A 14773-nucleotide genomic window follows, 5' to 3' on the forward strand; every position below is an offset into this window, starting at 1 on the left:
TTAAGACCTTTGTCTTTTACATCCATTTTTTAAATTTTTTTCTTTTTTTCAAGGTTCAACGCATCCTTTCAGGAAAGTCTTCCTGCCTTTACACCTGGCCTATTCCACTTTCGGCCACAGCTTGGCTCTGGTCTCTCGGTCTTCTTTGAAAAGTATTCCCTGAAGTGGATTTTCAATTCTTTGCAGACTCTTGCATCTTTGGATTTCTTCCAGATGTCCTTCCTGGCCATCTGTGTTGCAAACTGGAGGATGATGGGCCTAGCGGTGTATGTTCATTCAAAAGTGTTACCTTGCTTGTATCCATGTCTTTTATTTCCTGAATGTCTTCTTTATCACATGCCTCTTTGAGTTCTGCTAAATTGTAGTCTTGTATGCCAGCTTGTTGTTCAGCCTTCTCCATACTGACAGTCCGAATACCTTCTTTTATTTTCCACTGCTGGTGTCCTAAAACTTGCTTTGCGGTGTTACTTCAATCTTTAGGTTCCGTTGGGTTGGTTATTTGAGTCTAGAATTACATTTCTTAGAACTAATTGACTTTCACTTTTAGCCCCTGCAAAAGATGCAGCTGTTTATTCCGCCATCTTGATTCCCTCAAATCCCCTAATCTGAGGCGGGAGAAACAAAAAACTCTCGGAAGCAACAGAAAGGCTGCAGTTGCTTAAAGGAAACAGCATACTATGACACAGCCATCATTGATACGTAGACGCCTCTTTGAGCGATGGTGAGTAAACCTGCTTCGCCGCCATATTGGATGGGTCTCCGCTTTCGAGTCTTGCTGCAGAGTCAACCTAGTTTCGTCACATAACTGTTGTCTGTTTTCTGTGGAACAACGCATATATATTACACACAAACAAAACACTTTTCTACATCAGTGTTAAAAATAAAGTTAACACAGTAAATAATATACTAAATGCAAATGATAATTTTTACTCATATGAAGTGTTTATGGAAATATATTATCTTGATGCCTCACAAAGAGAGTTTTACATGGTAACCTAAACCTCCACCAAGGAGGTTATGTTTTTACAGGATTTATCTGTTTGTGTTCAAGATAACTAAGTTATTGACGGATTTTCATGAAATTTTCAGGAATTGTTGGAAATGTGAAAAGGAAGAACTGATTTAATTTTGGTGGTGATCCAGATCACTGTTTCGATCCAGGAACTTTTTAAAGGCCTTGGCGGAGGTTTACGCGCTTCAAGTGTTTTTCTGGGTAACTTTTGAATTGCACAATTTTGATACAATACTTTATTTTCAGACTTTGTAAAACTGTATCTCGATATTGATAAATTAATAAATGTAAAAAAAGAAAGGGTCAACCGAATTCAAGAGAAAGTCAGCAACTATTCCCGTATTTTGTTCAGCATATGGTTGCAATAACTGGCGAAATATTGGAAGCAGATCGTGTGGAATTACATTTCACAAGGTTGAATAATTTTTTATTTGACCAGATAAAAATAGATAGATAAATACAAATGCACTGATAAACAATCAAACATGTTAGTATTAAATTCATTCAGACATGTATCTATTTTGTAGCTGTCTCGGTTAAATAGCATTATCAAAAAATTCTTTAGCATAAAAGCACCGTTTTTAATATTTTACAGTAACCTGTATCATAATAATATCTCTGCCCTTTGTAACAAACCAAACTGAAAAAAAAAAAGTAAAAATTCGTGACATTATTGTTGTGATTGGGACAACAACTTACAAATAAATGCATTGGAGGCGCATGGGAGACCCATCCAAGATGGCGGCGCTATGAGACGTCAGCTCGTAAGTCTATGAGCGTGATATGCGCATAGACTGTATATAAAAAGATTTGCTTTCACAGTACTGTATGCAAGCCAACAATTTATTTATACAGATATGTCTGGCTCTGGTCTTCAAGGGGCCACAATCCTGCAGATGTTTGATGTATCCCTGCTCAAACACACCTGACTCAAATTAATAAGTCATTGTGCTGACGTTTATAGGCTTTTATATTAATTTAATTTCATTCAGGTGTGTTGAAGCAGGAATACATTGAAAACCTGCAGGACCTTGAGGACTGACTTTGGACACCTAGTAGAGCTGCACCACTGTGTCCCATGTGTCCTGCAAAAATTGATTTAACAGATTTGTGAATCCACGGGTGTGATGTTCTATATGATGGTATAGATATTATGTATATATGATGTTCAATCTGACCCTGTTAAAGAATTTGAACAAACTGATTGAGAAAGATGGTTCTGTGTTGATAACTGTGAAGTCATAAGAAGTGGTTGTACAAAAATGAGTGCCGCAAAAGTAGAAGAGCATCATGGACAACACTTCAAACCCTCTATACAACGTCATTAACAACTAAGCTATTTCAGCCTCTTTAGTTCCAAGGAATACAGGAGAATAATGGTGCTAGAATAGGGCTAGAATAGGGCTCAATACTGATGCGGGAAAAAACTATATTTAGCTTTGAAAAAAACTTGAACTGTAGTTCAAAAAGGGTAGTTATTACATAATCATGAGAAATGAAAAATTATTTTGATGCTGAAAAAGTAATTCATTCATTTGCTCAACCGCTTATCCCAATTAAGGGTTGCAGGGAAGCTGGAGCCTATCCCAACATTCTGAAAAATCATTGAGGCTAAAAAAGTTGCACTATAAGATTAAAATAAAATGTTAAAATGAACATGTTAAAATGTAGAAATTTTAATAAAATAACTCAATGACAATCTTAGTGGGCTGCACGGTGGCGCAGTGGTTAGCACTGTGGCCTCACAGCAAGAAGGTCACTGGTTCAATCCTTGGCTGGTTTGGTCAGTGGCCTTTCTGTGTGGAGTTTGCATGTTCTCACCATGTATGCGTGGGTTCTCTCCAGGTACTCCAGCTTCCAAAGACATGCATGATAGGTTAATTGGTCACCCTCATTTGCCCATAGGAGTGAGCGTGAGTGTGGTTGTTTGTCTCTCTGTGTGTGGCCCTGTGATGGACTGGCAAGCTGTCCAGGGTGTACCCTGCCTGTCACCCAAAGCTAGCTGGGTTAGGCTCCAGCTTCCCTGCAACCCTGAATTGGAATAAGTGGTTTGGAAAATGAATGAATGACAATCTTAGTTGTCTCCAACACACCTTTGCCAAAACAATACTATATTATGTTCAAACAAAACACAACATATACTTTAGTACTACACACTAGCTAAAGTAATTGCTAGGAATTATTTTACCCTGATAAACAAATTTCCAAAAAGAAAAAATCCTAGAAAACCAATGACCAAATCGTGCAATGAAGCATTCAGACACGTCTGTAACCCCTATCTATGTACTTTATTTCTACATTTGTTTTTCTAGAACGTCACTTCGCAGCGACTTGCGCGTTCCTTTCCATCCACGTGCCCGTGGTTTAGCCCGTGTCCGCTACGAGGGTCTCCAACAGGGCAGACAAATGCCGACAAAAATCATATTTGAAAGTGAGGAAGAAGCCATCAGCGAAGCTATGGACACATCTGCGGAGGTTAAACCTGTAAAGGTGAGTCGAAAGGCTCGTATTGCCCTGAACAGGCTAAAATAAACAGCAAAGTTCGCGTCCGTGTGGCACGGCTCCTCCATGTTTGACAACATGTGGCCGTGCTTGCTAACACAAACCGTATCTCTTCGGACATAAATACAAAATAAAACATAAAACGGCAATGAGAATCAAAAGAAAGTTTAATAACTAAATAAGTGATTATATATTTTCTCATCCAAGTCACCCAGAAAGTGCTGTCGACGCCAGCATACATTTAGCATGTAGTTGGTTAGCTTAGCAAGAAGGCATATGCTTGCCTGTGTTAAAGGGCTTTAACCGGAAGATGAATCGATGACGTTCAAAACACGAAATTACTTCTGACATTTGCTGCAGATGTTCCCTTCTGCGCGCTGTTTAGTTGTCATGCATATAAACAGACTTTAGACACTAAAGTTCGCTTAATTTTAGCTGTCTTGGCTGTTAGGTTTGATTTGGGTCTTAATCAGTAATTGATTTATTTTTTTAAAGGACAACATGGATTTTTCTGTTAAAATTTGACAGTACTGTGGTTGACGTGTGCAACAAATCGTTTAAATGGACGCCCTTCATAACGAAATACTTTTTAATCAGATATGGGATTTGGCGTTTTTGATTTATTATTGAAATGAGTTTGTAATGAATCTATTTGCAGAGCTGACACATCTGCATATAGCAATAAATGAAAATATCGCAAATATAACAAGGGCAAAAGAAGGAATTATATATTGGTTTTAGAGTGTTAAAATGCATTTACGTTTTTGTCTTGAAAATGAACAAGATCAAGGAGAGCAAGAAGCTTAAGAAGAAACAGGAGCAGTTTGAGGAGCAGGAGGACCCAGAATGTGACCCTCCAGCACTAAAGAAGAAAAAGAAAAAAGATAAAACAGCCGTGGACCAAATGAATGGACACTTAGATGATGCCAGTGACATGAATGGCAACAGCAGTGGTGTTGTAACACCAAAGCTGAAGACCAAGAAGAACAAAGACGATGCACAGGTTCGTGCTGTGTTCTTATTGTGAATATTCAGATACCACATTTCCTTTAAGTTAAATGAACAAATTGTGTCCTGGGTATTAGAAAAAGGCTAATTTAGTATGTATTTAAGTGTCCCGCAAAAAGTGTGTGTGTATTTTCAGCCTCTTTCAAATTTATGTGGTCTATAATGCGATACACTTATTTTGATGGGTGTAGAGAAATGAGAAGAAGCAAAAGAAAGCAATTGCAGAGGGAGCAACCAATGGACATTCCACCCCAAGCACCCCTGTTCAGACTCCCATCCCAACACCATCCCAGTCAAGTGAGGACTCAGCCAGTGACAGTGAAAAAGAAGTGGTAAGATTGGGAGACTGTAAAGTTTTAAACATTGTGTACTGTTTTCCATTTTTCTGAAGATTTAAGATTTGAATTAATCCATATGGCTGCACTTTGTGTTAATTTAGAGATAAATGCCAGCAGAAATTGTGATATTTGATGCTGTTTCTCTGCTTGGTAGCTTCATAAATGCTTTCAGATGGTGTGGCTAGAATCTGCTGACTAGATTTTCATTAAATTGAATCTATGCATAATATCGCATAATCCATGTCATGTTTTTATGCCATTTTAACCCTTTTATGTTATTTTACCTGTTTTAACTTGTGTACAGACATTAATTTAAGCTGTATATTCAAGAAAATGCTGTCATGGAAAAAAATATTCGACCACCGTTGTTTTCCAAAGAAATGTACCTTTAAGTGAACAAGGTATTAATATTAACTTGGAATTTTGGAAAACAAGGGTGGACAAATACTTATTTCCATGGCTGTATACATTGATGTTTGTCTTTTTTTTATATTTAGGAAGAGACACCAGAGCAGAGTGAAGGGGCTTTTTCCAAATTCCGAATCTCCCAGGTCACTATTAATAAACTAAAAGGTAAACCATTTTCTTACTTTTTGTCTCAGAACAGTGTATCTGCACAGCTCATAAATAACTGCTTTCAAATGAATTATGACCTAAATGGTACTGATTGTTTTATTCGACGATGTCAGGAATAATTTTGCATAGAAAATGTGTTCCAACTTTAGCTGTCAGTCTAGGAAAATGTTTATTTGCATCATGTCCTGAGTTAACTTGCGATTAATTGCTTAAAAAAAAAATGCAGATTTTGTATCTGTCTTTTAATATACCATTACAGAATATTTATCGTTTTATTTTAATTGTCCTGTTTGATTTTGTGTATGTGCAGTTCTAGGCACTTTAGTTACTTGTGAAATTTGCTTAACTGATGCTGAATGACTTCATGCACGCTCACACGCACGCACGCACGCACACACACACACGTACATGTGCATGTGTGCACACAAAGCCCTTTTTGCAGACATTCTGGCATAGCACTTCTGACAACCTCACCATTGTTTGGAGAAAAAAAAAAAACCATATAAACAGGGTTAAATATCCTGCAGGGCTCCAGCACCGTTTCCAGCTTCTTCAGTTTATCCAGATCAGCTGCTGAAAGGTTTCTGCTTAAGGAATTATCAGGAAGTTTCTGCTGGAAGCCGCAATATTTGTTCTAACTACACTAATCAGAAGCTTTATTCTGAAATGTAAAACATTGGAAAAGGAAGCGCTTTTGTGCAAGTGTTGTAGCCCGAAGCAGAGACGTTGAGAATCATTTAATAAAAGTAACCCACCTGCTCTCCATCGAGGAATAAGTACAGTATATGCCAGAGTAAAAGCATATTTAAGGCAAATTCCTAAACAGACTCGGATTCAAATAAAAGGAAACTCTTTAATTGAGTATCTTTCCCTCTGCGGCAATAAGTTGAGAACATCGTGCACACTGTGGGAACATGCACCCCTCGAACAATCAGTGTATGAATTTCTTAGTTATATTACGGCTTAAAAGGCTTGTTGACGTCAACATGTATGAAATCTGAACTTGGAGAATATTTGCAGCAACCCTGAATAAATAGTTTCACCAGGACATTTATATAAATCACCTTTTTCTGTCCAGCATGGTATCCCCCCCCCCCCCCCCCCCCCCCACCCCACCATTTCAAAAATTTATGGAAAATTATTCAGTGATGAAGTTTGGAGTTGCGATCTGACTTTACAGCGAACCATCATATGAAGTTTAAATTACTTCCAGTACTTCCAGTATCATTAAAAAGTACAGATACCATGAAGCCGTAATCCTGGTGCTGACTTGGCACCAGGATTTTACCAGTGGTAACAAAAGCTGTCCATCATGCACTGTCTTTAGAGCAGGTCAGCCCACTGAATGATTAGCACAATACAGCAGGTGATTTGAGGCGCAACACATGTTACAAGGTAACTTAATAAACTTCAACATTAGTTTTAAAAAAAAAAAAAAAAAAAAAAAAAAAAGCCTTAGACTTTTCCAGAGCAGCAACTTTCAGAGCTTAACAGCTAAACTGTCCATGTAAAAGACCCATTCTGTGTCCGTTTCTGTCATAGAACCACAACCTTATTTCTGCATCTCTTCCTGAAACTATGCAGACGTCGCATGCATTAATCACACCTTAAAAATTTCCACTGATAAAAGGAGTTAAGGCTTTAATAATGCGTTAACTTTGACAGCCGTAGGATCAACATTTGAAGTTAAAATTTTGGATACATAATTTTAGACCATGTATTAAAAAGAATGACATGGACACTGTTATCTCACACAGGGACCAAAATTTGTTCGTAGGTTAAAATATTAAAAGCTTCAGTTCAGTCTTTTGGCCGTTGTTATTGTCTTACTTAAAGGTTTTGTGCGAGCGATCTCTCAACCAGTGGGTTACCCCTGATGCATTCTTTATGTGCGCAGTGTGGAGAATACCTTTTTCACATACATTTTTATGGAAGCTGTGATATTTTTGCAAACCCAAGAGCCCCCCCACCATCCAGTGCTTCAGATAGAATCCTGGTTGAAGGCTCGTTTTTGACAGGCCTCACTTTATTTTCAACACTATTATGACATTAATTTATTGATTTTTATTAGAAGTGTTAAAGCCTGGCTCAAAGACTGGAACCAAGAAGGGAGGCAGGCACAAAAGTGGGTGTTGCAAAGAAAAACTTTATGAAAGAAACATAAGCAGAAATAAAAACCTAACCCAAAAACCCTAGCCTGGGAGACACCCTGAGCTCAGGCTTGTCGAAGCTTTTAACTCGTGGCAGAGCACACCAGGCCCAGGTTTGGCTCATGCCACTGATTATAACAGCTCCTGCAAATGCTCAACAGACGGACAAACAATGAAACAAAGTCAAAATAAGGGTGGGGCTGTCACAGAAGTGACTGATTCTACAGTGGAAGTGTACTTCATTGGTAGCTGTTCATATACTGACAAACTTTTGAGATTTTCTAGTTGACACGTCGCTATTGATCGTCTGTTTTTCCTGTCATCTTTCCCACCTTCTCACTCTTGTCTCTTTGTTATAATTTCAGCTCGAGGAGTCTCATACCTGTTTGATATTCAGGTGAAGGCATTTAATCCTGTTTATGATGGAGAGGATGTGATTGCCCAAGCCCGAACCGGAACAGGAAAGACTTTTTCCTTTGCGATACCTTTGGTGGAAAAACTCCAGAGGGATTCGGGAGGGATGACCAGAGGCCGAGCTCCCAAGGTGCTCATCGATTACTGAAATATAGCATGTCTCAGACTCTGACTTGCTGTCTTCTGAGTGTGTTTGGGCTTGACTTTTTTTTTTTTTTTTGTAGGTCCTGGTTTTGACTCCGACTAGAGAACTGGCCATCCAGGTCGCCAAGGACTTCAAAGACATATCCAAGAAATTGGCTATCGCTTGTTTCTATGGAGGCAGCTCATACAACCCACAAAGTATGTGTTTCTCTTAAAATGTATTTATTTTATGTAGGTTTTAAATGATCAATATTGATTACAATTGAAATAGATAGAAGTGATTGATCTTATTAGTTTAGCATTGTTTTTATATATGGCAGTATATGTCTAATAGCGATTGTTATTCTCTTCCTGTCTAGTTGATGCCATCCGCAATGGCATTGATATTTTGGTTGGAACTCCTGGTCGCATCAAAGATCATCTTCAGAACAATAAACTCAATCTCTCTACCCTGAATCATGTTGTTCTCGATGAAGTGGACCAAATGTTGGACATGGGATTTGCAGACCAGGTTGAAGAAATTTTGGGTTCATCATATAAGAAAGGTAAATTTAATCTGTTTGTGAGGATGAGAATGTATAGTGTGTTTGTGCAAAGTACACATGCATGTCAGAATCTTGTGATGACAATAAATAATTGCGTAGGGTAGTGGTTCCCAAACTTTTTTTTTTTTAGCCAGGACCCCCAAGATGATGTACACTGGTGTTTGTGATGCAGTCTATCACATTCTGATGGCAATAATTGTAATTGTTAAAGTTGGAAAAGCTTTAATGTGAAAACGATTCCTTTCTCCCCATAGAGAAGAATCCTTCAAAAAAAACATTCCTGGATCTAGGCGGTGATGCTGATCCTGCCCAAAATGCCCACTGATCAGTTTCTGATTCCATTTCTGAGATTTTTGCTGAAAATCCATCAAAATCCTTCCATGAAATTCTTTTATTTATCTTATAAACAGACAGACTGAGAGATAAACCAACAGTCTTACCATATCTCTGCCTTGGTAAAGGTAATTTAGTGTGTTAATTTCACTGATTAATGTCTTCTCAGTAAAGAATTGATTTTGACAACCGTAAAAAAAAAATCTAAAATGCAGGTTTTATCGCCTCTCAGAACTCAAAGATTTGTAATGAAAACAAACCTTTGTTTAACCTAAAACAGACCTGGAAGTGGGCTCTTAATGAGGGTGCCACACACTGGATCTTTTTCTCACTGCAGCTCCCATTCCAAGTTATGATGTTGATAATAACAGAGCAGTTTCCTCCGTTTTGGCATGTAGTGAAAAAACAATGTTGAACAAACAAAGGATTGTTAAATGAATAATATAAATCAAGTGGGTACAGCTGGTTTATAAAATGGTGCTAAATGTGCTAAATTAGTAGCTATAAGGTTATTATCATTTTTTAAGTAAAAAGCTTTAGGAACATGGACTAATGCTTCGTGGGCATAAATCACAGGGGGTAATGCATAAAATAAAATATGTCTCCTTTTTAGATTGCGACACCAACCCACAAACTCTTCTGTTTTCGGCCACCTGCCCCCCCTGGGTATATGAAGTGGCCAAGAAGTACATGAGACCAGGATGCAAACATATTGACTTAATTGGCAAGAAAATGCAAAAAGCTGCAACAACTGTTGAGGTAAGTGTGTGTGCTTCTGAGTTCTGGGTGATATTTTGAGTAGTGAAAATAGCTGATTTATGTCTCCACCAGGCCTGACTAGCAGTTTGATTTACTTTTTAAATTGACTGTTCAACATTTCCAACAGTGGCAACAAATTAAACATAAATCTGCTTGCTACTTTAACACAAAGGCAACTTCTCATCCTCTGAGTTTTTCTTTACCTCTTTTACATTTGCTCATTTGTTGTTGTGTTCCTTTCTGCAGCATCTGGCCATAGCGTGCCACTGGTCTCAGCGAGCAGCAGTGATTGGGGATGTGATCCAAGTGTACAGTGGCAGCCATGGCAGAACTATTGTCTTCTGCGAGACAAAGAAAGAAGCTAATGAACTTTCCTTAAATGCCTCCATCAAACAGGTAGATGTGCTTGCATGTTTCTGAATAACCAGTTCATGCAGGAGCAGTAATTTAGACCCTTAATGAAATTATAATTGGCATAAATTGTGTTGCATAAGTGCACTACACTATTAATTTATTAAAGCCCTGGGAGTTGCTGCAGCTTTTTTTTCTTTTTAGCATAGCATTTGCTTTTCCGTTTTTGGTATGTTTCACTGTTTTTACATTTATTTTGGATGTTTTCAGAGTGCCCAGTCCCTCCATGGTGATATTCCACAGAAACAGAGAGAGACAACCTTAAAAGGTTTCAGAAACGGGTCTTTTGAGGTTCTAGTTGCCACAAATGTTGCCGCCCGTGGATTAGACATCCCCGAAGTGGATCTGGTGGTCCAGTGTTCTCCTCCCAAGGTGGGATGTGATGCCAGTATTATTGTTACTTATAATTTGTTATTTATAATGTTAAAGTTTAGATGTGCTAACTAAATGTTCTTGTCTCAAAGTGTATATATGCTGTAATACATGAAACCACATTCTGTGGTTTAGAACTTGATAGCAAATGAAACACTTTGTGTGCTGGCTTAGTGATTGACAGATTAACACTTATAGAACAGATGCATGTTTATTAAACAGTTTTGCATAAAAATTTTACAGTCTTTTGTCTTGTTGTTTTTAGGACGTAGAGTCCTACATCCATCGTTCGGGACGTACAGGCCGAGCAGGAAGGACCGGAATTTGTATCTGCTTCTATCAGAGGAAAGAAGAGAACCAGCTGCGTTTTGTGGAAAACAAAGCAGTAAGTTATTGCCTGCAGATAAACACACAGGACATCTACTTACATGTCATAAGGTGAATTCAGGTGGAATCTTATTTGTCACTTGTAGAATTTATTGGATGACTTGAGTCAGTGCTGGAAACGCCTCACATTTGTAACTCTCAACATTTGACTGGTAATGTGGCTTGTAGGTATGTTGGACATTTACAGTCAGTATTGACTGCTGATCTGATATTATTTCAGGGAATTACGTTCAAGCGAGTTGGTGTTCCAACTGCCAATGACATCATCAAGTCATCCAGCAAAGATGCAGTCAGGTAAGAAACCCTGGAAAGTAACGGTCAATAAAAAGTAAATACGTTTTGTTGCATGGAGCTTCTGTATCTGAGTTCCACAATAAATCAGAATACTTTGTTGCCATATGAAGGTTTCTGGTATTATGATGGTTCCACAGTTTTTTTTAACCATTGCTCCAAAATATATATATTACTGTGTCATTATATAGTCAGTTTTTAATTTTCCTCTACACACATTTTTTTCCCTGTAAATCCAGGTTTTTAGATTCTGTTCCAGTCGCAGCTGTTGAATATTTCAGAGCATCAGCTGAGAAGTTGATTGACGAGAGAGGCGCAGTAGATGCACTAGCTGCTGCCCTGGCCCATATCTCTGGAGCCACATCTCTGGAGCAGAGATCATTGCTCAACTCTGATGCAGTAAGTCTCACGTGCGCACACGCTATAAAGCTGTAACTGCCATGTTCATCCTGACAATTTCTTCTCTAGAAAGCTCGCTTTGTGTTTGCTCATGTTGAGATGAAATATTTTCCACTTATCTTTTTTTTTTTATTCTCAGCCGGAATATTTTTTTCCTTTTTGTTGTTTTTGGATTGTTTGGATTGTGACCAAATTCTGTACTATCTGCAGTGTGTTAAGGGATTTCTGATTACATCACGTTTCAAAAATAGCAGTCAAGCTGTGATCAACAAAATGATGTAAAATCACCACAGTATCTTAGATTAAAAAAAGATTCTAAGATGGTAAAAGAAATGACACGAGTTTTATGGCTGATGCTCAAAGTTCAGCTTGTTGAGTCAGAAACTGACTTCTTGCAGTTTCCATATGTGATTCACCAAATGTCCAGCAGATGGCAGAATTGCTTTGCATTTGCTGGCTTCAAATTAAGAGGACTTTAGTTTTTAGAGTTTAATTTTCCAGATGTTCTGTGTTTAACACAATCTAATCAGTTTGGTAAAGCAACCAACTTCCCATGTTGGTTGTCTGTAACGGGCAAGTATAGTTGTCTGGGCGGTGTGCGTTCCTACCTTTGTCTCTGGTCATGAGCTGTGTGTTATGATGGAAAGAACGAGATCATGGTTACAAGCAGCCAACATTAGTTTGGTCCCAGGGTGTCTGGGGTCTCCCTTAGAGATGGGGTGAGGAGCTTGCTCATTGGGGAGGATGTCTGACTAGACCCACTTCTCCACATGGAGAGGTGCGAAATGAGGCAGCTTTGGTTAGGGTACCACTTGGACCCTTGGGGTGTTGTAGGCATTTTCCACTGGAAAAAGGCCCTGGGGAAGGCAATGGTCTACTGGCTGACTTGGGAAAACCTCAGAATTCCCAAGGTTAAACTAAATGGTTGGTAGAGAGGTCTTTGCTGAAGCTGTTGGCCCTCTGATCTGACTTTGGATAAGCGGTTGAAGATAGATGGATGATGTACCTGCATCATAAGTATAACAGTGAAACATTGCATCATGTCTGAATGATGTGCCCCAGGGGAAGCATGTACAAAGGAAATAAAATTTGTCCCAAAACTGGCCCCCAGGGCACGCGAGGATCCATATTTCTTCTGTAATAGACAAATTGGGGTTTTTATGCTTTTGCCCTATAAATGCTCTAGAAATGTTTTATCCTTCCTCGTGCATTTGTCTTGACACAATTCAGCCTTGCAGGTATTTGAGCAATTGCTCTGATCTCATGGTTTAACTTTTATGCCATCAGGCACCAGATGTGCATGTGTCCTCTGAAATCCTCTAAATTCTGTTGGACACGTCAAGTTACAGAATAATTTAAGAGCTGTGCATGAAGCATGATTTACTTTCAGAACCCAGTTTTATTCCCCATGAACGCAGTGTATATACTGGGAGAGGGGTGGGTGGATGGATGGCTGGCATTGGGTAAATTGTACAGGACTGCAAAGTTGTTGTTTTTTTCTGCGCTGCAATTACTACACATCATTTATACACACGCGGAACTGTTTAGTCCTGGGAAAGTTAGCAGAAATGTAGCTCTAGTAACATTTTTTTCTTATTTTTGCAGGGTTTCACCACTATACAGCTGCTGTGCTCTCAGCAGATGCATAATCTGGGTTATGCCTGGGCAACAATCAAAGAACAGTTGGGAGAGCAGTGTGAGAACCACATTTACAGAATGACCTTCCTCAAAGGCAGAACAGTAAGTATACACAAACAAAGTGTTGCTGGTGTGGACACACTAGTAAAATATTCTTGTTGCACTTCTTTTTTATTTCTAGGTTGACAAATATCTTTAGTACTTTTGAATAATTTTACAATTTTGAGGCATTATAGGCATATTTAGTCACACAGTGAACACAGAGATGTTCATGTCAAAAGTGAAAATAATTCTTATGTGTCATCACTGTGTTTGTAACAGGGAGTTTGTTTTGATGTCCCAGCTGATAAAGTAAAAGAAATTCAGGTGAGAATGTAACTTTATGTGCATGATAAAGATGACTGTTGATTATGTCAAGATAAGTTTAAGTGACAGCAATTAAAACCCGTCTGATTTTACTCACTCGTTCAACAGGATAACTGGAAAGATGGTCGCCGCTGGCAACTGACTGTGGCCACAGAACTTCCAGAGCTGGAAGAGAAGCAGTTCAAAGACTACGGTGGTGACCGTGGTGGTAACCGTGGGGACAGAGGAGGGTTCAGAGGTGGAAGGGGGCGAAATTTTAGGGGAAACGGTGGCTTTAGCAACAACAGAGGCGGTGGCCGTAACTACAACCGAGGCGGCGGGGGTGGCCGTAACTACAGCAGTGGAGGACACAAACGCACCTTTAGCCAAGCTTTTGATAACTGAACTGCCATACCTGAACTGAAGGACATAGCCTCTCACTGAGACTTAGTCTCCATTATAAAACAGGGAAAGTTGGACTTGAATATACAAGTCATTCAGTGTCAGATACATTACAAAGAGTTGTAAGCAAGATGGTCAATTTCCAATTGGAAGTAAAAAAGGAAAAAAAGTTCTTATGAATGAAAGCAATTTTGTATTACTGCAATAGTTTTCAGTCATGCATTGGCAGAAACTTTTGGACTGACCCTTTGTTTAAAAAAAAAAAAATGCTAAGTTTATTTCTATTAAATTAGAATCACAACCATTGACTAATTATTCTGTAATAAGTTATGTGATGACATGGTATATAATTAAACCTGGGCTCTGCCCTCCAGTTGTTTAGTTTTTTAAGCACACATAACTGTATCAAGTGTTTGGGGAATAACAGCAGTAATCAGACTTGGGTCCTCTTCACCATTCTTCCCCAGCAATATGTAAACCTGACTTTTTTCTCTAATAGATTACAATATATTTACTCATATTTTTCTATACCATGTTATTTCAAGACTAGTGAAGTTAGGTGTGCCCACTAGCTGACTGCTATATTACCTTCATTTGTAACGTGTCGCCCCAAAAGTACGTTGGACGATTGCTTTGCAATTACTTCTATTTAATGACGGTCTACTGTTTCCATTCATTTGAATGAAAAGAGTGATTCATTAAAACAGAAAACAAAACCAGACTGTGTTTATTTATTGGATGTCTGTA

General features: G+C 38.6%; 1 protein-coding gene across 1 annotated transcript; it reads left to right on the plus strand.

Moving 5' to 3' along the window:
* Positions 1–3365: 3365 nt before the first annotated feature.
* ddx21 (DEAD (Asp-Glu-Ala-Asp) box helicase 21) lies at positions 3366–14738 on the plus strand. The gene is made up of 16 exons (XM_079246339.1): positions 3366–3502; positions 4299–4517; positions 4714–4854; positions 5358–5433; positions 7952–8130; positions 8225–8342; positions 8504–8689; positions 9636–9781; positions 10028–10177; positions 10403–10564; positions 10830–10949; positions 11172–11245; positions 11482–11641; positions 13247–13381; positions 13601–13645; positions 13754–14738. Exons 1-16 carry the CDS (start codon positions 3419–3421, stop codon positions 14027–14029), a joined length of 2271 nt encoding a protein of 756 aa, XP_079102465.1. The 5' UTR covers positions 3366–3418; the 3' UTR covers positions 14030–14738.
* Positions 14739–14773: the final 35 nt, after the last annotated feature.

This window comes from Telmatherina bonti, assembly GCF_933228915.1.
Source record: "Telmatherina bonti genome assembly, chromosome: 1".
NCBI lineage: Eukaryota > Metazoa > Chordata > Actinopteri > Atheriniformes > Telmatherinidae > Telmatherina > Telmatherina bonti.